The 24,882-nt window shown below is 37.8% G+C and overlaps 1 protein-coding gene across 2 annotated transcripts in view; it reads right to left on the bottom strand.

The window, feature by feature from the left end:
- The window catches only part of WDPCP (WD repeat containing planar cell polarity effector), a 145,034-nt gene that overhangs the window by 79,148 nt on the left and 41,004 nt on the right, over positions 1-24,882 (bottom strand). For both annotated transcript variants that reach the window (XM_066177714.1, XM_066177715.1), the window contains 7 exons: positions 23,526-23,610; positions 22,570-22,614; positions 19,738-19,808; positions 19,427-19,486; positions 11,384-11,498; positions 7,920-8,053; positions 3,370-3,561 (listed from right to left, as the gene is read on the bottom strand). In XM_066177714.1, coding sequence (XP_066033811.1) covers positions 3,370-3,561; positions 7,920-8,053; positions 11,384-11,498; positions 19,427-19,486; positions 19,738-19,808; positions 22,570-22,614; positions 23,526-23,586 — 678 coding nt within the window. In that variant the 5' untranslated portion in view covers positions 23,587-23,610. The remainder of the gene's footprint in view (positions 1-3,369; positions 3,562-7,919; positions 8,054-11,383; positions 11,499-19,426; positions 19,487-19,737; positions 19,809-22,569; positions 22,615-23,525; positions 23,611-24,882) is intronic.

The raw sequence follows: 24,882 nt of genomic DNA on the forward strand, positions 1-24,882 counted from the left end.
AGAAAAAAAAAAAAAAAAAACACTAAAATAAGTCAAGATGTGCAAGGAAAAAGTTTTTTCTGTTTGTAGAGGAACAGTGGTTACCTGTACCTCTAACAGCAGCAAATGCTAAAAATAAAAAGCCACGTGGCAAAATTCAAATTTCTAGTGTGCTTAAAAAGTAAAATGTATTTCCTTCCCTAAACTGACGAGCTGCTGAAGTCCACAATGCCCCGAACATTCCACGTGCAGGGTGAATCATCCCAACACAGAACGTGTAGTAACAGGTGATGATCGTGATGAGGGCTTGAGTTGTCTCATCCCAGAGCTATTCCTGTCCTCATCCTAATAAATACTCCTCTGGTGGGCAGCCAGGATCACTCAGAAAATTCTTCCAGGCAGGAAGCTGTACCACATAAGTGCCCGTTTGCCTTCGCTCTGCCCCAGCAGCAGCAGCTTGTGTTGTGGTTTCTGCAGGTCAGCACTGAGGTGATGGCTGTGGGCAGCGCCCATTCATTCCCTTGGGCTTGGGTTCATAAACCCAACACGCCAAACAGCTCTTTATGGCCTTGTTATTCAGCAATTTCTGCTTCTCTCCTAATTCTAGATAATAACGCTATTTTTTTTTATGCAGCTGATACTACTATTTTCAAGTAAAAAGTTGGTGGTATTACTTCACAACACTTCTTTTGGATAAATGCTCCAAACTGAGTAAGTTCACGCTTCTCATTCTTCTTGTACTGACAATAATCTTTCACTGGGAGCAAATTACTATTACTGGCCAAATACGATAAATCTGGATTTACTTTCAAGAATAACCATGGCATGTCCAGTTTTTATTTCAAATCTCTACCTGAGGAATGGTACAAATGGCATGGGATTAGAGGCAAAGAGAGGCAAATAAGCATGATTACAGCACCACTGTATTTTTGTGGTACCTGACCCAGACAGAAACTGTTTACAAGCTGTCTAGAAATGCCAACTATGCACTTTTTTTTTCACATATAAGCTATTAAATGTCCTTCAGAAGTCAAAGGTGTTAAATTAAAGTTTCCCTTCAAGACTGTAGGGGAAAAAAACGCCCCTCAGTTAAATGCAGACTGGGGGTTGATGCTAATTCTAGATCTGCTGTGTTATGATGCACAGGAATTTAATCCCTGCCCATGAGGAACTCTAGAGAAATCCAACAAAAAACCTCAAGCAAACAGCACCATGAGTGACTCATCGTGGACACAGAGGCTAAGTGCATAGACAGAGTGACCTGAGCCTTCCTCAGCATCCAAGAACATGGAACAGCCTAATTGACAACCAGCAAGACTGTTTGTTACTCATATATGACTTAGTGTTCCATAGCTGTGGTTTGGTATTTTATTGATAAACAAAGGAACAGAAATTTCATCTGAAGATCTAGGAATTAAAACAGAATAGCACAGGCAAAGAATCAGAAAGGGGGAGGCGACCCAACAGTCAAATTTGGCAGTGCTGCTTTTAAAAAGAAATTTCTTCTAGTTCTGTTGCAATATGGGCCAAATTAAAATGTCTATGACTTTAAGCCTAAAGCCTCAGAGAATGTTTATTATCACTTACATGATAATATGTAATACATTTCCATTATCATTATGTTTATTATTATTTACACTATGGTGTAAAGCACCAGTGATGTGCCTGGGACTATACTAGAGCTTAAACCAGAAAAGGATAAAACAAGCTGTAAAGATGATGAAAGATGGGGGAATGCTGTGATTTGGAAATCTCCCTGAAACATATTAAATGAAACACAGAGAGCTTTAAAGTGATAGGGTGGGTTCTATTCATTTCTTAAAAGAAAAGAGTCGCTAAAAACCATCTCAGGAAACAGAGACTGCAAAGTGCCACGGTGGAGATTTCTGGAAGACCTGGGAAGGAATAAAATAGGCACGGGAACGTTGCTCTCAGAACCTGGACGTACAGAAGTCATGGGTAAAAAAGAAGGTCTGAAATGTTAGTGGGATGAAGTTTCATAATAACTGGCACAGGGCTGGAAAAGCTTACAAAGGACAGCCTCACATTTCAGCTCCCAGAGTAATTTTTTCTATGTGATTTGGCATAGCTGCAGGGGGAATGGAGAACTGCAGGTGTAGATCAGGCAGAGGAGGGAGATGAGTCAAAGATGACCGCAAGTGGAGAGAGGTCAATTGAAAAGAAGTAAAGAAGGCAGAGCTGGAGGTAATTTAAACTTCAATTCTACACTGACTAATGACAGAAATAAGAAAAGAAAAGCTGTCTCAGCTACCTTTTCTCTTCACTTTCAATAGGTGAAAAATCCCAAGGGAAAAGAATCTCACCTAAATGAATATTAGTTATCAAAGTCATAGTTTCAAGACATCAAAACATTTACATCTTACCTAGTTAAAGAGAGGAGGATGCTGTTTGTAAGGGTAGCTTATTGTTAAGTGTTACTTTGGGGTTTTCCCTACAGGGAAATAGTCTGCAATAGCTAATTCAGAACAGCCATTCCACAGCTGATCCTGGAGTTTGTGCCCTTCTCCCACAGTCAGTGCCTTTTTGGTCCGTATTAGAAGTGGGTGAAGACAAACCGAAAATAAAATTCCAAACACAGAAGCATCTACACAAGATGTTAGTCCAGAAAAGCTTCTACATTTTTAAATTCAGGCTCTGGATCTTCCAGAGTATGCCCAGATAGCTTCATTTTTATATTTCTATCTAACAAAACAAATTGGATTCAAATATCCTTAGACAGATGAAACAAAAATTACATGACTGAAATGAAAACATCTGCCTATAAACGTAAGCTAAGCAGGTGTCAGGAGCAGGGTCAGCTTGTGGCTTTGTCCTTACTTAGATCTTACTTTCCCACCTGTAGAAGGGGAGTTTTAACTTTTCCTTTGAGAAAAATATCAGTCCCTGATTTGACCAATACTCCTAACAAAAATTTAATCACCATCTGGGCATAGCCAATATTTTATGAAGAACACTTGAAAGAGACGTAAATTGCCCATCAGTTAACATTGCAGACAATGTAAAATAATTGCATCAGGCATACATGCAACAGTTACAATTGCTAATTCCTATTAGAGTTTTCTAGTGGAACTCTGACACTTCTATTTTCAGTTTCAGCAGCAGCAAAGCTATTTCATGATAAAGACCTCATTTCCTGGCTGCATTTCTCAGGTTGACAGTTTAGATGTGAAAATAGTAAACACAGTAAATAAGGTGCTTTTCTGTTAAATAACAAACCCTTGTTTCTTCTACTAGAATGGCTGATCTTCCTGTCTTAAGTTTTAACCATATCTCTTCTTTATATCTATCAGAATACGCATTTAAGCTGAATAGCTCTTTTTTTTAGCAAACTCAAAAAAAATCATGTAACAAGACAGTTCAGCACTTTACCTCCAATTTGCCATGTGCACAGCCTAACAGCAATAGGTTGGCTCTGTCCCTCTGACAGGAAATAGGAGACCAAGGCCATGCTCCATCACTAGTTGCTGACCACCAGCAAATGACCAGATCTTGCACACAGTTTATTGCCAGGTGACGTTTCATCCTTCTACCTTCTGGTCCAAGTATATCAACATAAGAAATCTGATGGAAGAAGAAAAAAAAAAAATAAAATAAAATGCAGGAAATATTGGAGGTGATAAAAAAGAATGGTAGGAGCAAATGGGAGCATTTACTTTGGAAGTGTGAGGAATAATGTATATATATATATATATATACACAGAGTGCTGCGTACATATATCTTCATAGGGGCTGTCTGCAAACGTGAAAAATATCTCCTCAGACAGAAAGACATGCTCACTCTTTTATCTGTGGGGAGGGGATTGGGATGGAAAGGAATATGAGTTAAGAAGGAATTTACTGCAATGACTCCAATCAATACCAAAATGTACAGTCATGGTTGCTTGACAGCATCGACCTCCACACAGGATTTAAGCTTAGCCATATTAAATGACAAGTTCTGCAAAGCTGACCACGGAGCTAAGGCTAGTGTTTAAGACATAATCAAATATTAAATATATTCCCCAGCATTTGAGCAAACATATATCTTCCTTCTTCCTCCCCCAAATTAAGGAAAGGAAAGGCAAACATCCTCTTTGCAAAAGAACATATACTTCTCTGCATAATGTGGATGAGCTACGGCGTCATGCGTAAAGTTTATGCAGCTCTGGAGAATTGTGCCTCTTTCTCCAGGAAGGATTTGTGGAATTTATTATTCAAACTCTGTTATTTGGAGCATGGTTATTTGAAAACATGAGCAGCGCACCATCTGGGTGACACATGCCAAGGAAATATAGATTGCACCGCATTTCTGCTTAAGGAATTAATGGAAGGTTGATAGCTAGGGGAAAAAAAAAAACTATCTTGCCATTGCTGGTCAGCAATAATCGAACCACTTTCTGGGGATTAAGCGCATGGCTAAGCCTACTGGACCAGACACTAGCAAAGGGCAGGGGGTCTTCTTATCAGAGAAATGCTTCTGGAGCCAGTCTCACTACATGACAGATTGCTTTCATATTCCTGTCTGCAAGGCAACAAAGGCTGGCAGTAATGCGATAATGCCAGAGTGCAATGGGTGTTAAGAACCCGTTGCATTTATGTATTGTATTTAGTAAATAATCAGGCTCATCCAAATTGTGATCTCAGCTCTCAACCAAGGCCATTAAAATCAAGGTTAATGCTTTAATAATCCTTTGCTGTTTTTTTATATGGTCAAAAAGAACCCTTTTCTATTTGCATGGTCATAATATTATTGACCTCTTCATCCCATGAATACACATAAAAAGGAACTGAAATCAAAGTAATTACCAATGTTGTTCTCTCATGGTAAACATTTAACTCCTTGTTCTGTCTCCTTCAGTAAATTGAAATGGATGAAAAAAACCCAGACAGGAAAAACTTGAAAAAGGTCAATATTTTTAGAGCACCCTGGGTTTTACTCCTCAAAATATTTTAACAGGTAAAGATTACACAATGTTAGGAGGTAGCTGCTACTTGAGTTAGAATAGCTAATTTGGTGCCAACACACTGATTAGGCTAGAAAAGCACAAAGATTTCCACAAATATTAATTAGTCCTGTATTGCAGTGTTAACTGTTCATCACAATCACACATGTCATAACAGCCACAAATCTTTGTTGACCTTTATGTCTTGCATTAGAAATGTCACTCTCAAGCATGGACTCATCTCAGCAAGAAAAGGCAAATAATAACAGTTGATTTTCTGTTTTGCTGGTCATCAGGACTGCAGTGATTCATGTAATGAGTCTTCCTTCATTGTTTCAAAGTGCAAATAAAATTCAAGGTGGTATCAATTAGAAAGGAAGAGCATAGGGAGATCAATTAATTCATTTAGGTATGCATCGCATAAAGAACTCAACTTTTGGATAAATATCAAGCTGTGAGGAGGAAAGCATGACTGACTTGTTCTTATTCTTGACAGAACTCTGGCAGTCCAGCACTGCTGCCAATTTTGCCCACCACGAGCCTGGACATTGAACAATGCGAGGTTGCTTATCACGACAATGATAATATGACAGAAATTTGATTATATCATTACAAAGACTTTCCTCATTTTAGAGACGGGACTGTAAACCCAAATATTACATTTCTCAAGACCACGCCAAAAGTCAGAGGCAGAAATGAAGACTACAATCAAATTTCCTGAATCCTGGCTCCAGGTTTTAATCCCGTGTTAGTTCTGTACCAATGCACGCTACCTTTTTCATTCAATTTCTCTTGAACAAAACCCCAACTCTAAAGAACCATTTTTTTTTCCCCCCTAAACCCACAACATTTGTTATTGTTACATATTGTCACATACAAGTTTGCACAGTTGCAATGGGGGAGCATCTTATTTTTCCACTGACAGTGACACTGGTGCTATGTCTGTGGTCTTTCAGCTTTTGAAGTTTGACCAAAATCAGCCATGAAGAACCCTAAATCAATGCAGAGAGCTGACACAATATTATTGCAGAAGTGAATAATACTTTCTGCAGTCTCACACTGGTGCAATTCTGAAGATAATAAAAATTACATTTAGCTGCCTAACTAGCAAGCCTCACACAAAAGAACATTCAATTAAAAAATGCAAATGCCTTTTTTTTTTTCCTCTTTGGCGGGTGGAGAAATATTCCGTAGTGATTCCCACCGATTTCAAGAGAAAGCAAAGTTAATGTTGAGCATGGAGGTGCTTTGAGAAGCTCAGCTGTGTCAGCAAAGAGCTGAATTTAACAACCCTATTAAGGAGTGCAGCAGACACTTCTGGTTTTTCCTAAACATTAAGTCAGGAGCCGTGGCCCTCACACTTCAATGACAAAGGCAGTTCACCACAACTTCTTCGTTAAACTTCAGTGCCATTAAGGAAAAAGCCCCAGCACAGAGCTCCCAAAGCACAGCCTCAACGAATGCCACAGGCCAGGCACGAGGCACAGCATTTTAAAGTAAAGTATGTATCAGCTCAGTTCCCAGTGAACAGTGAACTGTCTCAAATCCACGTTATAGAGGTTGGATCAATCTTGCAAACACAAGCCATTGCTGAAAAGAGGCCCTGAACTGAAACAGCCTGGAAAATGTATTAGATATTAATCCTAGCAGAAAGTATTCCTACCGAGCAAGTTAAAACACATTACGGCAAAACTTAAATTAAACATATCCTTAAAAAGCTTGCCTTGAAGATGCAAGCTTCCTTATGTGAAGAAGTAAATTACTGAGGGGTTGTCAAGGGGAAAATATTTGCTAGCGCAAGATTGTTTTCTTTAATATTTACCCAGTCTGAAATAAATACAAATTCCTTTTTTTGCTCACAACATCTTTCTACATTTCTTGAGAAAAGACTTGACCCTTCTTCATTCTTGCAGTGAACTGGATGAAGCCCCTTCCCTACTTCCACTGTTCAAAATTAATTGCCTCGGCTGATTTTTTTTTTTTCATGTTGCTGTAGCACCAAGCACTTCCACCTACAGAAGTGGTGCCTTGATGCTAAAGTGCTTATGGTTGAAATAAGTTATGTCTACCCAGCCCAACCCATCCATGACCACAGTGAAATTCATCTTGAGATGAGCTGGTCTCCACCAACCTCCAGACTGGGTGTAGTTTAAAGCTCAGCTCAGCTCTCCCTAGGCTACCTTTCGGCTGCTGTTGTCACTGTAGTGAAGACACACCCCCACGAAAAGGGCTGCAAAAAAAGGAGCATTTCAACCTTCACTGTGTAACTAATGAATTGAGACACCAAGGCACCAAGTCACTTGCCTAAGGTCACACACACAGGTGGCCAGTGGTGCAAGCTCTACATCTCAATTCCTCACTCAGTGGCTTAATTCTAAAAGCAGCTCTCCCAGCATCACCATTATTGTAACTAGTGGGGAAATTAAGATTTCTGCAAAGAATTATAACAGCCTTGGGCCTCAGACAGATGACTGAATTATCAGAGCTTCGTGCGTTTGTGTCCGTCAGCTGAGCCACAGTAACTGACCATGTGTGTGTGTTTTCAGCCCACAGCACACAAGAGGTAAAACACATTCACTTAAATCTTTTACACTGAGGTTTTACCGCCACAGACTTTGCTTCATGCTTGTTAGGTGCCAAGAATGTGCCAAGGGTCACTTACTGCTGCTCAATGGACACAAGGCAATCCGTCGAGCAGGGGTAACTCAAACGTGTGTCTGAGCCTGAAAATAAACACAGTAGAAATCTGGATCCCTTGGCACAATACTTTTTAACTCAGAATGCCATTCTAACTTTTTTTTTTTAACTTTTCATTAACTGTCATTTCTAGGGTTTGAGCTGCTCTGGTCAATTATATAAAGCTTTGCAGTTTATGTGGCCGTACAATATCAGTGAACACCAGTGATTCATGTATAGCTCCTGCAATTTTTGATGCGTAGTTCCTGCAATATTTGATGTATAGTTCCTGCAATATTTGCAGTCCATTGGCAGCTGTACCTTAGTGTCCAAACAGGAGAGTTTTTCCAGTCTTTTGTTTACATCGGGAGAATCCACCGTCTTTGTAAACTGAATAAAGCAGAGTTGGTTGTGGTCCTCAAATGACAAGATGATGAAATTGTCTGTAAGAACAGCTGAAAGAATAAAATAAAATTTGTCAGCACTGTAATACCTGTCTCCAGGAACAAAACAAAGTAGTGAAGACTCCACTGAGATGCTGCAAAAAGTAATTTTTTTCAAGACAGTGTCTTAAAGATTACACTGAAAGCCCTGCAATGTCCTAAAACATATCAGTGTGTCATCCTGTCAGGACCCTCTTGGAAATGAGAAATACAGCCTAGGGAATACTCTGATTACATACACCTGAATAAATTATCTCATATCAAAATGCCACTACATCCAAATATACATTTTATGCCCTTCCACATTTATTTTCATCTCAGTATTCAGGCTTCAGTATATTTTTTTTTCCTGATGGCTGCGTCCACCAGTACTTTGCAAATGGACCTCATAAAGCTTAGCTTGTGTTAAGAGTGATAAATGCAAATCGGGACTCAAGGTGTAGCTGGTATCGTGACACTGTAAGGTTCCTGGTGCTGCTGCAGACACCAGAGTGGTTTTACACCCAGGATAAGGCTTTTAGAGGAATTATGGATTCACTGAAAGCTTCACATGGGGGCACCCAAACAATACAGGCAATGAAGATGGAACAGACTCCCTTGGAGTCTGGAAAAGCTCAGTGGAATCCCCACTGCTGTCATAAGGGGATGCTAGACCAAATCAGTTCAATATAAACGTGATTCACTAATCTGTCAATGAAAATTCCTTAGAAAATTGTATCTAGGGTTTTTCCTAAGTGTTACCCAGTTATTCAAGCAGCACCCACACTTGAAGAGAGGTCTGAGTATGAAGTGAGTCACAAGATCACTGATGGTTTAAAATAAAGCCAGAAAGCACAGACTGTAAACACACACACCTCTCCTAAAAGGAAAACGCCAATTAAAATGGAACCAGATTTAGAAACAAACAAAACTCCGCGGAAAAACTTCTGAAAAAGAAACTAAAAAAAAAAAAAAAAAAAAAAAAAATCATTACTACTAATATCCCAGATTCTTCAATCTAAATTTTACATATCATTAAGTAGATTGACAGTTCAGTCTTACATATAAGCATGGAAAACTGGCTACTCAGCTTTGCTTTTCTTCAGTCTGATTTATAAGCGCTTGCATTTTCCAACAGTCATGTCCTGGCACAACTCTGAAGTATCTGGTATGCAAATGCTTAAAGGGTAGAGTTTAGAGCCAAATAACTGCCTTTGAAATGTAACATTAACACTAGCTTTTTTGGAAAAAAAAAAAAAAGAAAAGAAAAAAAAAGGTGATAAAGCATCTGATAAGGTGATTCAGAAGCTACAACTGAGATCCTGCACACACATGAAAATTGAAAACCGCTGAATATGGTATCCTCAATGTATTGTACACACTTAAAACATTTTGATGTCCTCACAGACATAGTTTGCATTAAAGATGAGCTGTAGCACACCTCAGATGCTGACGAAATTTTGCCTACAAATAATAAGAATCAAGAGCACTTTCTTAAATGCAGGAGGATTATAAAAGCAGTAGTAATTCTGTATTTTGTGCACACAATCTGACCTTTATTCCAAATGTTGAGAGGACTTGCTACTCTGCATGAGAATTACAACATTTCGTAAGTAATTCTGGCAGACTGTAACCCTTATCCATTTCTACATACACACAATTGCTGAAGTAAGAACTATTATTTTTGTACAGGCTTCTTGTGCTAAATGTAGAATTTCTCTCGGCCAACTTTATAATCACAGCCATAACTTGAAGTCAGATTTGAAAAGAGATGTGCTGTTCCATTGAATTAAAATTAATTTCCTCTAGGACAACATTATCTCACGTTTCTCATGTAAGGGTAGCTCAGTACAAAAATTTGTATTTGGAGCACTATTTGTGTGGGTAACAAAAGCATCTTCTTTTACTGTTCACGAAAATAAAAACTGCATTGCAATGAAAGTCATTGAGTGGTTTGCTTTTACTGAACAGGTTTTATTTCACCTACAGAACTGGGTATTAGCAAACATGGAGGTTTAAGAAAATCTTGAATAAGTGAAATCAAGCATAAAACATTAGATAATGTTATTTATATAATAAATGCAGCAGTCCAAATGTAGCGAAACGTATTTGTTGCTTTATTTTTGCTTTAGTTGTAAGCTCATTTAGTTAGCAGTATTTTCTGAACAAAAAAAAAAAAGACATATTAGCCAAAGTAAGGCATGATCCACATACTTTATTTTTTATTATTATCATTTTATTATTATTTTTTATAGGCAAAGTATTCCAAATAATTTCCACAAACTTACTTCAATTTGGGAATAACCTTAGGTTCCATGCTTTCTTACTTTTTGTCACCTGAAAATAGGAAATCCTCCCCCCAGAAAGAGAGTTCATAAAATCACAGATGGAATTAGTGGCTCAGTAATAAAGGCGAAGAGCGAAAAAAAAGAAGACAAGATGATAAATGTGCTTTATGGTCTCTGTGTAATTAATTCATAAAAAATTGAGGTCAGGGTTAAATTTTTTTATAAATAAAGATTCTACTGACATAGTTATGTTAATGTTAATTTTGAAGACTAAACTACAATATATTGATAAGAAAAGATCAGAGAGATACAGTTTTGTAGTTTCTTAAAATCTAGGCTAATATTCAATAAATGCCTGGGCAGAGAGAGAATTAAATCATTAAAGATCAAACCTGGACTAAGGGCATATTCTTACTAGAAGGATGTAATGTGAGTCTACTTTTACAGAATTTGGAAGGCAGTGCACATGGCTCACACCAAAATTCCATATTCCTGTTTCTGCAGAAGCCAAGACATCAGTTGATTTCTCAATGACATGAGTCATATCATAAAGCTGTGGAAAACAGGGACATTTTCATAAGCTTTCTTCTGCATTAAATGAAAACCTAATTTTTAGCAGTCACTAGTTAATAACAATAGTGAGATTCTGGGGATCAAGAAACTAAATCAGAACACCTCCACGTAACTAAATGTTATCCAGACTTTTTTTTTAATAACAACTTTAATAATAACTATCCCATGCAATTATTCCATTGGCTGATGTTTGGTCCTAGCCCATTTTTTCCCACGAGGAAATAAACATGACAAGCTCAAATGTCACGTTCACAGCGATTACAGTGCCGTAAAAACCGGAATTTTAGAAACCCATGCGGCATTTGACAAGCCTTGAAAACTTTGATGGTTAAATATTATTCTTAAAGCCCTCTCAGTCCTGAGGGTTGTAACTATAGCATTACATGCAATTACTTGTTGTGTTTGCAAGTCCCCAGTGGCAATAATTAGTCTACCTGTTGACATACTGTTTCTCCACTCTATTGTTAATGCAGGCAATTGATTTGCACATGGGTGTAATTACCATCGCTGATGGTGTCGGAGATGAGCTTCCCCACCAGGGTCCTGTCAATCACCACCTTCTCCAGCTGTGGCCCAGAAAGGCTTAGGGACACCAAAATACCTGAGTGAAAGAGGAGCTGGATCCAAAGAGGGAGAAAACAAGCCGTCAAAAAAAAATCATTAATAAAGCGAAACCTTCCAAGGTGCGTATTAGCAGCCGCCCGTTACAGGGTAATCTAATTTTCAAAATTGCAAAAATGAATTATCGTCGATGGGAAGGCGTCTCATAATGACTTTGAAAGGGTTTTCAATGAAAAGAGAGAGATGTAACACGACACTGAATTATAGGGGTACAAGAACTACAATTGCTGAACACTTGAAGAAGTAGCTAAGTCCCCAAATGTTACTTAAAAAGTACTGAATTAAGTCTGTTAAAAATGAAGATCAAAAATCTGTTCTGAATTAGGGAAGGAATTACACTGATCACTCTATTATCCGTAGACCTGATATTTTCTGCACAAAGTAACTGCACAACCTGCATATAAAAAAAATATAATATAATTCTATATGATTATCACAGATTAAAACCAGCACCTTTGTGCTGTTCTTGTTATTTCTGATCATTCAAACATTGTTTGAATAAATAATTACGCCCTACCAAAGAGGTAGCTGTGAGCTCCCAATAAATCCATTCACTTGTTGACATAATGTTTTAGATGTCTCTCTTAGAAAGAAAGAAAGAATTGAAACCATTGGACGGGGTTATTTCAGAGTTAATTGAATATTCATGCCTAATTAATTTAAATTAAATGATACATATAATCATGAAGACTAAGTCACAGTATTTATCAGCTCCCTCTTATGCAATATCTTCTATGAGAGAGAGAATGCTCAGTGGGAGGAGTTATGAAAAACATTTATTTTTGCATAAGTAAACCATTAGTCATTTTCTGAATGCAACTACTACGGCAAAGGAAACCAGAAAATAAAGCCCATAAAAGGAATTCTCAGTTGAAAGACCTCTGCAGACAAGTTCAGAGGGTCCACCAAAGGCCAGGATTCTGGGACTCCAGCTCTTACTTCTACCTAACAGTAGATTTTTAAAAAAATCCCTGTCCTTTTAAAAATTTTAAATGAAACAAACGCTTGTTTTTGTAAGAGAATTTGGCAGAAAAAAAAAATTCCCTCTTTGTTCTGTGCTGGAGCTGTGAGACAAACATGGTTGCAATATAATATTTAGAACTTTCATGCAGTGAAATCCACTGGATTACATAATAAATAAAAAGTATGGGGGACAGGAATGGAGTGATCTAATTGGGCACATCCCTTGTGCAATGCTCTGCTCCCAATAATTTAGTTATGGAAACTCATTTATCCATATTTTCCTATATTACTATACCTCTGTGCTCTCCAAAGAAGAGAACAAGTCTATTTAAAAAAGCTGTTTTCCTGTCCTAACACCTTTAACCAAAATGTTTAAAATATAAATCCCAGTGATGTGTGAAGCAGAAACAAATAAAACCCTGTGATGTGAAATTAATTTCTAAGAACAAATGATCAGCTCGCATCCTGCCGAAGTCTAATCATAAATTCATTTGATAGATATATATATAGTCAATGTTTCAATATTCCCTGTCATGACAGATGTCCTTTAAGGTTTTGTCCTAGTAAAAATGTTAGACACGCTTACACTCATGCAGCTTTTATTACAATCTTTCAAAACTTCAATTTGTCCTTATGTTGAAGTTAGATTAGATAAAATCACAATTTATTTCCCACTTGGTAACATGAAGCCCAGCAAGGTTTGAGTATAGTTGGCTATAACACTCTGAAAAACCTGCTGGAAAAAAGTGAGGGTTGAAACCCAGGAGCTACCAAACTGTGATGTAAGCAACAACGAAGGGAAATCACAGAAATACACCAGAAAGCTCAGCTCTAAATAACTGATTGGATATCAGCCTGATAGAGGAGAGTAAAACACCCCCTGACCTTTCAGTCTTATGTGCCAACAAGAGGGGTGGTGTAAATTCACTTTATGCCCATGTATTAATTTCCTGGTAATGGCATAAGTGGCACGTGTTTCACAGCTAGAATAGAAATCAGTGAAAACCTCTCCAGTGTTTCATGACAAGACACTTATAGAAATATAAAAAGCGTTAATGAGTTATAAATTACAACAGATTTTTGTTATAATAACTTGGTGTGGTTGGTCCAGATGTTTAAGCTCATTCTTCTAAAAACTTTTAGAGCCTAAATATAAAAAGTCAATCAGAGACTTTACACACTATATTGCCATGCAAGGTTAGTATTTCATCCATCTCCCTTTAGAAGTGCTTTGGATTAGAACTGAGGGTTTTTTTAAAAATTAGTTCTTAGAGTTTACCATGAAGTACAAGCAGGCACTTAAAGGAAACAGGCCAGTGGTGGAGTCACCACCCCTGGAGGTATTAAAAATGTGTAGATGTAGAACTCAAGGGCAGGTGTTAGTCACAAATTTTGGAGCATTGTGTTAACAGCTGGACTCACTCTTAAGGGTCTTCTCAACCTTAAATGATTTCATGATTCTGTGCTATCTTTCATCAAAAATATTCCATAAAAGAGAAAATACTTACGTGCTCAAATTGAAACCACTATTTCAATTTGCTACATTCTGTGTAGTCTGTGCAAAGACTGCTCCATGATAATAAGATTTAGGTGCTGTTACACATAAGTTTGCCTAGTTAAGCTCATATTTTGGTGGATGGGAGCAGTCCAGTCACAAGCAGGAATGAATATAAAGCTAACAGGGGAGACCGCAAACTTGGCTTGAACAGGGATACACAGTGATCCAACCCCAAAGGGAACAGCCCATCAATGCTAAGGAATAAAAGCCAATGTAAGAGGCATCATTTACACAAGGCACTACATCATTCCATCTAACAGACATCAAATTAGGGAAAGAAATTCACAATGATGAAACACACCGTAAATTTTTCAGACTGAAGCGCTGTGATGGGAAAAATAAAATCAGAAGAGCTATCTCCAGAGCTTAAAAAGTCACAAGGTGTTCCTAAACAAAATATGAAAGCATGACTTCGTGCCTATTGGAAGAATAAGGCAGAGCACTTGAATGCAAATGAGCAAAATGTTTGGGCTCCTGGTTATCCTACACACTGGGAAGGAAGGGCCACTTAATTTCTCTGTTACTGAGGAGTTGAATGTGAAGACTTTGACAGAAAGGATTATGTATTTTACATGCCAAAAATTGTTCTCCACTGAGCAAGAAAGGCATAAGCTGCAGAGGATACCTAGGGGAAGACTTAGCCCTTCCCTTCCCTGACAGCAAAGGGCTCCAGTATGCATTTGAGATAGTTTTTATTAAGCAAAGGTCTTAAGAACAGGTTCATGACTTTTGGACTTTAGTACAACTTAAGCATCTACTTAAGTGGATCCCTTTATCCTCAGAAGCCTGAGCCCTTGACTCCTCATTCATGCATCTCAGCTGCTTATCAGCCCTTCTACCTAAAAAGATACCTGTGGAGCAAAGCCAGGATTTGCTTCTATCTGATTAAAATTGGACGAGAAGGAAAATATGCCTGTATAAAAAAAAAAATATTGCTGCAAACTGTTTTCCCTTAGAGAGCCCAACTGACAAAGGAATATGCAAAAGGAGAAGAGAATTGCAAAGCACTTCTTGTCCAAGCAGGTTCCCAGGGTTTTTCCCCACCTCTTCATTCCAGATTGCTTTCTTAGCCACCCCACCGTAATTACGGTGTTGCATGCCTTATTACAGATGAAGTTATTGTTGTTACATGTTACTGTTTCACAATAATCAATGCATTTGTACTTCTAGCTCCAAAGATCTCAAACCACACAGCACATTAATGGCTGTGATCAAAAGCAACCAAAAAAAATTTAATATGAGGGCAGTGCTCCTCTCAGCAATCGGGGATGGGTGCTGGCTTCTCATGTGCTCTAGACAGAAATGTCCTGGGTTTGATATCGAATGTGCTCTGTCACCACGTGTCTTGCTAAATCAGTTTGCTAATGGGCATTGTAGCTGATGGAACAAGCGAGAAAATATCGCTGTGAATGTCAGTTCAGAGTCCAGTTCTAAGTATGTCGACGATGGCAACAGAAAAGCTATTTATACACGTACGTCAATTGCAACACAAATACAACTAAATGAAATCAAAACAATTTAGCAAAGTGTACATAAATCTTTTTCATTAGCAGGTAACAGATATGATTCATAGCTAGTGCTTGGCTTTTATACAATCAACTGCATAACAACGTTGGCATGTGTTTAATTCAACATCACAATGCAAATGCAAAACTGAAAAAAATTTGGAAATCAAATGTTTCAACTAGATCTCATTTATTTTTACTGCTTTATATTGTAAAACCAAACCTTAACCAATGGCATCATTTCATAGGGAGATTTCATGATTTTGTGGCAAAACTTAAAAGCATTCCAAAGAATTAGAGAAGGAGACTAAGACAAGAAGCAGCCAGAGCTGAGCTGAGTAAACTCAACAATACTGATAAAATTATTTCCTTAGGTTATTACTCCTTGGCAGGGAAAGCTGAGGAGCACAGTGGCATCTTATTGTAAAGACTTCTTGTCTTTTTCCTGTCATCCTTCTTTTATGGCCGATTTATTTTCCTTTGACATCAGCTAACTGAAGATTACAGGATTATTTCAGCAACTCAACTCAGGTCATCAAAGTTGGGGGTCAGAAGTACCACACAGAAACGGTGTGGGTTCAGATCCTATTGGAATAGAGCTAAAGAGAAGATCTCAGTCCTTTAGGACTCAACTAAGCTCTTTTAAATATGAGAGCAAGCTCCTCGACAAAAAAATCCCTGTATTGTCTAGGTTATGTTTATATGAACCGGCACATCATCTATTTCAGAAGCTCTAAGCAGCGCTGGAATGTCTACTTAGGACTGCAAAACTAAAGCTCGTTGTGGTTTTTTTGGCAATGGACAAGGAAGTCAATATGAAACTCCTAATGCACTGATTGCTCATTAAAAAAAAAGAAAGAAAAAAAAAGGTAATAAAATAAATTTTGATGCATAAAATGAAACACTAACAAAGGAAGGAAACCAGGCCAGCATTATGGTCATTCTAGGCAAAACTACATACAGGAAAGCCAACTTTGAGAAATACACTCGTGCAATGGACAAGATAATCTGCAAAACAATCGGATTTCTCCTTGGGGCATATGCATGAAACCTAATTGGCCATTGGCACACAAACAGTTAACATGACAGTGAGCTTATTTTTTAGCAGCTGCACGTTTAAAATTACAGCCCCCAGATTTTTGCCTGTGGGCCACTTCTAAGGTGGAAGTGCTGGAGGAAGAGTGATTCCACTTTTTAGGCGTTAGGACTAGAGGTATATTTAGCATATACCATATTTAGGTATATTTAAGTATATTTATATTTACAGAAGGCACGCTGGCAGCAGCCCTATGCTTGTTTTACACAAAATCTGAGGGAAATCATACCACTCTTTTACAGGATAGTCTTATTTTCATTGCAGCACCTTCCAGTTCTCTTTCCATTTGTCTCGCTCAAGGTACAGCACCACTGAGTTTTTGGATGGCACATTGCTATTGCAATACAGAGGGAACTGCTCCTGGTTTAGCTACAGATATGGCAGATTCAAATATAAAAAACATCTAATGAGAAATGGGAGAATGTGGCTGTTGAGTTGAATATTTTAATTTCTGTAAAGCAGTTTATTTGACATTGTATTGCTATAAAAACAAACGAAAAACAGAGACTATAATTAAAACCATTTGCTCAAATTTAGGCATAAACATTGAAATTATGAAAATCGGGGTAATTTCCTACATGTTCTTCACGCTGTTTGTCTGACACACTGCTTTAGCTCTCCAAAGTTAATGCCAATATGGACTCTTCCCACTAGCTCTGGTATTCATCCAAAAAAGGCTGTGAATACAACAGTGTTATGCCACAGATGACACCAGTGCACGATAAGCACTGTCTGCTGAAACAGTTAATTAGTATTCCACTTAGAGTTAAAAAAATAAATACACAACATCTCCTCCAGAAGCTTCAGAACTTTTGCATCAAAGAGGGACAGTCCAATTGTTGCTGCCAAATGCTCAAAGACAGATGAGCAGCAGAAAAACAAACCATCTGACATGAAAATTGATAGAAGCCAGCTTTTCTGTTCTAGACTTTTCCAAGTGATTCATTTTTCCCTATTTTATTTTCATTTGTTGGAGGTCTTTTATTTTCAGGAAGACAGAAAGTGGAATAACACAATTGTTTTGGCAAAACATTCGAACCCTTGTTGCAGATTTCAATAATCAGTCACTATTAAACAAAAAACATTTTGGTTTGTGATTGAGAAACCAAAAGCAGAATTTGAGGACAGAGAAATGACTATGATTTTTATCTCTAACTTTCACTCTGGTTATGTTATAAACTATTCCATCACTTATACTCTGGCCTTAGAAGCCATCTGAAAAAACACCCCAAATACTCAATTTATTAAACCACACCTTTACATGGTTCAACACTGAATATACTAAGATGAAAACACCCATCTCTTTTCTTTCCCATCTTGTAGAAGAAATAAGTTAATTTGTATTTGTCTCATTCATGTTGATGCAAGCCTGAAATAACCTGGAGGATGTGAAGTCAAAAAATAAAGAAGAGTGTAACAGAACTGATAGTCAGCCAAAGGTGTTGTATTGTAAAGGCAGGACAACACATCCTGGCAAGAAATTCACTTTTCCAAAGTATGCATTGTACACACACTGCAGGTGGATGCTGATGAATGGGAGGGGAGGGAAAATGGTAAAGGGAGAATGGACAAGGAAAGCAAATGAAGAGACAGCAAACTGGGATGCAAATGAATGCACTCACAGCTAATTGACTTGGTATTTCTTAACCAAATTTCTTTCCTAATCAGAACAATAATAACAGGAAAAAATGGCTCCCCCAAATTAGCAATTAATATTTAAATCAGCTCTAGAAGATTGACATTCACAGATGTATACTATGCAATTTGTATGTGAATGATATACATTTACTAGCAGTAAGATCTGATAGGCAAATGTAGCTTAGACAATCATATTTTTATTGTTGATATGAAAAGACTACATACCATTTGGCATGTCAAGCATTTAAAAGTTTTGCTATTCTTAAAGGCATTTCTGGAATTTTAGCTGTACAGTGTTTGGATATTTAACAATCGTTCTGCTGACACGCATTTGGAACTACTTGAATAAGAAGAAAAAATTATGAGTCTGAAAAAGCATAAAAGTTAGAAGACAAAGTTCCCTGTTTGAGACAGTACTATTGACAAGTATTCCCCGTGCCAAAGCAGTTTCGAATATGATGCATTTCCTCATGAAGGTTGTATAAACATCTAAAATTCACTACATATGTTTTTCAGAAGAAGCACATCATCATGGTGCACTTCATGTTCCTGCCCTACAGTTCTGTCTTAGTGAGGATGTGAAAAAGAGTTTCTTGTACACAAAATGTGGAACTCCTATAGCCAGAGAACGTAACTACATGCGTGCCACATGTCACAATATCTTTTCTTCCATACCTTGATTCATGATCTAGTTGGTTTCGAGTTATAACTTCCCTTCCATATTACATAAGGATAAAGTAAAAAGATTTGTGACACATTATTAAGACATAAAAATAATATAAGACAGATTCTAGACCTGTCTATGTATTTTAATAAATAGCTGCTCCCTCAGCCGGCTATTTTGAGGTGCAGGATGTTTTCAGTTTCCCCAAACAATAATACTAATAATAACAATAACAATAATTAACAATAATAATAGCAACCATCATCATCATCATCTCACAGAATCAGGGCCTTTTAATGTAATTTCTTTGTGTTGATAAACCCCAGGCTTTTTATTTGAAGCATGTTTTTCAGGGCAGAAATTTAAACAAACCCAATTTACTTAACATGGGCCCACATATTAAAAAAACTCCAGTGATTTTCTGAGTTAACTTTTTAACACTCCCGCTCCCATCACTGTTCACCACCGCAACACTGCAAGACCTTTTGATGACACCGTACCTGACAGGTATGTTTGTTCTTCCATTTGCTCAGCACACATGGACTGTTCTGCATTAAGTCCTGGAGGACAACAGAAAACAAGAGAGCGGAGTTGGCAGCACACATTGTCACTATCAGTTAACAGACTTCTGATTTTCCAGTTTACAGATGAAAAAGGCCACACAAAGATGCAGCTGTTTCAGAAGAGCCCACCAGACAAAAGCACATTTATCATCACTGGGAGAGCTGGATCTTGATGAAAATTAAAGCTGTTGAAAGAGGTTTGAAAAGCAGATTAGATGTTGCTGTGCTTGAAGCTTTCTGAACCATACCTCCACCTCCTTGAGTGCATCTCGCAGCTTGTCCGGCCGCTTGGTTTTCAGGATCCAAGGATAATCTCGAGCTGTCAAACAAAAGTGAGGGAAAAAATATGAAGCTGATAGAGAAATGTGTATATATAAGTGACTGAATACACGTACGTGTACATGTGTGTGCATACACAGGTTAATATATGTCATTTTTTAAAGTTCTGTGAGTTGAACTTCCTTTTCTGTGGAGACACAAACCTAAGATTTCTGGGAGTTACCTGACACGTAAAAACTCACCTACAGCTGGAAGGAAATGGCCAGGGTTTCTAGTGTCAAAAGACCTGTTTTTGGAAGGCTCAATCATAGGAACAGTTGGCATGTTCTATCCACAATGACCATAATTTCCCCATGGCAATTATGTGCAAAGCTTACCCAGCTGCCAGGCACTTACAGTGAAAAAGTATCTGCTGCTCAGTATATTAACTCAGTTTCAAGTTTCGAGCATCCTAAACAGACTCTGTTCTTCTGAGCTAACATTTCGTTGCCTAATTTCAAAAAGCAGGCACTAACATGTCTGCAAAACATATACGCATGAATATATATGCATATATAAAAGAATTAACAACAGGCAAATGTGAATGCCATAACTTATGGAGTCTAGTTATTTATAGGACGTTCTTGAAAATTTGGCCTGAAGAATCTGCCAAGTCAAGCACAGAAGAAACTGCATGACTGCTGAAGTCCTTTAACAAATTTATTAGTGTTCAGCACACTATTGTGAAAATTTCGGGGTAATACATTAATTCTAGCAATCAGGAGGCAAAGCTTCCTCTGGAGTTGCCAGTAATTGGCTTGTTTCGTGGCTGAGAATCAGGCTCTAATAACTTGTGAAATTTCTTCATTTAAAAGTGAGCAGTTTTCTGTTCATAAGCGTACCAAAAAAAAAGAAAAAAAAAAAAGAAAAAAAAAAACCCATGAGAAACTAGAACACATTGTTTATAATCTATTCCCATTTAAAGGAAACCTGATGAAAAGTTTTGAGCTCCAAGCTGTCAGTTTTTATGCCAACTTCCAGACTGAATGACTTAGCAGTTATGCCCAAACCTCCCTGCAAAAAGGAGCTTACAATAGAAGTGCTATACAGTGAAAAAAACGAAGGATTTCATATATCAACAAAAGAGGACACCAGCATACAACTTCTCTTTGTGTTGCATTGGACTGAAGCCAGCGTTGGTGGAACTGTTATGATAATGTTAATTAGGCATGTAAGATCACATTTTCAATGGGTGCCTTCATAAATGCTGGAATATTTATCCACATATGCAAAATGGGAAATTGCCTGTACAGATACCAAACTATCTGAACAAATCAACAGCTGGGAATAAAGTTCTGCCCAGTGCTCCTCTTTCCAAAATGTGCTGTGCAGGCTTTGTGCTGGAGGCAGCCCTGCATTCCCAGGGAGAACGTGCAGCAGTTCGAGCTCCTTTTGCCTGTCACACGTGTAAAAGGCACCACTCTGGGGCTGCTCCTCCTTTCACACGTGCAGCCCTGTGGGATAGCTCCACACTTTCATCTTTACAGGTGATGCAAACCTGGGAGGCTCCTCCTTCCCCGCCTGGAACCCTCCCTCACCTCCCCACCTTCCCTGATCCCACCTGACACAGCATCCCTCTGCACTGGGGGTGGATTTGCACCTTCACATCCATCCCCAGTGGAGCTTCAACCTGCACCAAACACTCCTTGCAGTGACGGGAAGAACTAATCCTCCCAGAACACATTTTGCCTTCCTATGCATGCACAGTTCCACGGGAATTTTCACTTGGATAAGCTAACAGCATAGTCATTGCTCGGTGAAGCTGTCTAAAAAAATCAATTAGGTTTTTCAGAATTGCCACGTAAAATTGTTTGAACATTAGTGAATGCTCTGAGCAATGCAGGACTTGCAAAACTTGAGCTAGAGAAAAGTTGTACTAATATAAAAATCTTTAACTGTCTGTGTGACAGCATGAACTGAAACTGCTTTTAACCAGGTAATGCAGGGACAATGTAAATGTTTCAAATGTAAAATCAGCCTATGAAGGCAGCTGATTATTAGTCTGGAATTTGATTTTTGGCTGAAAGCATTTCAGTTACAATTTCCAGTTTGAAGCCAGTTGGTGTTGCAAGTTAAGAGATCATTGGGAAAAAGTTTATTGCTCATCTGCTAAATAAATTTCATAAGGAAAACTCCGGATTATTTTTGTGATTCCTTTTGATAACAGACTTGAAAAGCAATGCACACTGCCACGCTTAGTGACAGGGGGAAAAAAAACCCCCAAAACAAATTGCAAATAACCAGGAAGGAATAATTATAAATTTTCAATTGTTTTGCGCTGTGTAATTCTGTGATCATCAGTCTTAGATGACATGTGCAGAAAGCTACATTGAAAGCAGTCTGAGGTTATTTTAATGCTCTTCCAGGGGCATAACCAATCCAAATTTGCCATTTGATCTGACTGTGAGAAGAGACTCAGAAAATATCCTTACTTCTGCTAGCTTTTGCTTCTCTTCTAAGTAACTGTGTTTCATCTGTGGTGCTAAAGGAGAGAGGATGGAAAGATGAAAATTACATAATGGTGGGTTTTAAGTGAATATTTTTCCTATTTTTGTTTTTCCCTTCTGTGGTTTAAAAGGTTTTTAAATATTCCTACATAAGTCTGGGGAGAGAAACTTCCTGTGTTTCTTTACTCCATAGAAATACAGAGGTATATACTAACAAGAAATGTGAAGCTGCATTTTTAAGAGCAAGCAGCCGGTGTCAAACACTGAACATCTGAAAGTTTTGTTTAGTTTCAGTTATGGTTATTTATGTTTTACCTGGTTCTTTCTTGTCACAGTACTGGTGGATCCCAATGTCTCCATCTGTACAATTAAATGCAAATATATTAAATGATGAATGTGGCACTAGAAACAGAACACAATTTTGAAAGCAAGGTTCAGCACCTCAATTTTTGCCTGGTAGAGCAGTGTTCAGTGTTAAAATACAAGCACAGTCATCATGTATCACTTTCAAGAACCAGCAGAGAAGGCATAAAGAAGGACGTGACAAGCCCTTCCAGTTATTCGGAGCTGTCATTTCCCTTACACACACTTTGATTCCCTTCCAGCTGCACACATGCAGAAGTATTTTTACCACCTTCCTAATCAGCATATATCAATATCAACTGATTATTCAAAATAATATTTCAATAAAATTATTGTACAATTGTTATAAATAATTTTTACATGGTCCACTTATGAACCAGTAGAGTTTTTTTAAAATTATATTTTAGGAATAGCAAGGCAAGATGAATTAAGGTCATTTATACATGGTTAGGTATTAATCATATGTCTTTTGGAACAATCAATTAATAAGACAAATGTATCCTTGTAAGCATGAAACTTCAAGAAATCATGCAAAACACCCAGAACACGCAGTAATCTTTCATTTCCACACTGAGGACAAATCACAATGCCTCTGCAGTTCACTTGGCTGTGGATCATTCACCCAAAGCAGTCATTAAACTGAAGCTCACAGTCAAGCAGGCCACAGCTTCCCGAGAAGAGAAATGCATCCATTAAATATAATCTTAACATTTTTAACTTGAAAGGATGCTCCAGTTCCATGACAAAAAAAAAGCAAAGAAGGTGACCAAATCCAAATGCTGTATTGCTGCTAATTTGCTTTCTCCTAAGTATAAAAAACACTTCATTCAGGTATTCAGAATTTTATAACAGCTTAATATCCATCAATAAGCTTTGATGATTTGTTTTAGTAACAGGTAACAGCTCACCTCTAATATGTAAGTTGGTCTTCAAAGACCACAGAAACATCTCAGTCAGGCAGAAGGACATCTGGTGATATTTGGAGCCTCAGCCCTAGCAAAAGAAGGAAAGGAACTGCATGAGCCAATTTCTTACCCTCCATTCCAGTATTTTGGAATCTAATTGCTAGAAGAACCTAGAACTGATGATATTTTGTTATATGTAAGCTGTAGTTTTTAATCACAACTAAAATGAATATAATGCATGGGAAAGAATAGGATAAGTAACATAATATGAATATATACACATCAAACACAGAGAAACAGAGAGAAAGCAACAACTCTTTAAATATACAACTGCTCTCACTAAAGAAAATAACTTTGTGCTTGATGCTTCTAATATACACATTATCATCTATATTTATTGTATGGTTATCACCTTGACATATGCAAAACTCAATCCACTACTTAAATATGTGGTTTAGATATGAGAATTTCACCTCCAGGTCAAATTTTTTAAACTCTGCACATTGGGAAGTGTCAATATAATCAAGAAACAGTTTTGAACACAGTATTTGTAAGCATTACTTATAGTGTCAAAACAAATGATGCCTTTCTAAATTAAAAAAATACAAACCACTTAGAATATATCAATTAGAACTGACAAAACCACAGATGTGAAGCATACAGAACACGAGTTGAAGTACTATGTTATTAAATGCTTGCTAAGTTTTTTCGAACAATCCTTCTGAATATTCCCAGTGCAGGACATGCTGTGTTTCCAAGGAGCATTGGGAATTGTCCTAGACACAGCAACCAGCAGACTCCCCTGAATGATTTCCTGCGGTGCTGTGGTCATAAATGGGCCACCATTTCCCATTACTTCACCAATTATTTTCACCATTTCCCATTATTTCACCAATTACTTTCACTTCTGCTAAACCTGAGCACCCTCTGACAGCCGGACTGAGCAGAGGTGTCCACACTATGCAGCCATTTAGAACCACTGCTAGTATGGAACCATATTTAAACCTTTTAGATAATGATTGTAGAGTTTTTATCGCATAGAGTATCAGACCTTTGTGTCAAGAGTGCTAGGATGAAAAATATGTGCAAGAATCTCAGGTAGCACCAAGGAAGCTGGGAGACCTTGAGGTATTACAAGCTAATATTTACGTTTGAAGAACTGCCTAATCCACTGAAATAGCACCAAGTGGAAATAGCATTTTCTTTCCACTGATCCCCAAATGTACAAAAAGTCTTGCTGACTTAGTAAATCCCATAGTTCTGTCCAAAAAAAACCAAAAAACCATCAAAACAAAACAGCAAAAACAAACAAAAAAAGCTCACAGGAAAAAAAAAGCACACACACCTGGTTGAAGGAATA

This window comes from Chamaea fasciata, unplaced genomic scaffold (assembly GCF_029207755.1).
Source record: "Chamaea fasciata isolate MVZ Bird 193981 ecotype frontalis unplaced genomic scaffold, bChaFas1.0.hap1 SCAF_3, whole genome shotgun sequence".
Classification (NCBI taxonomy): Eukaryota; Metazoa; Chordata; class Aves; order Passeriformes; family Sylviidae; genus Chamaea; species Chamaea fasciata.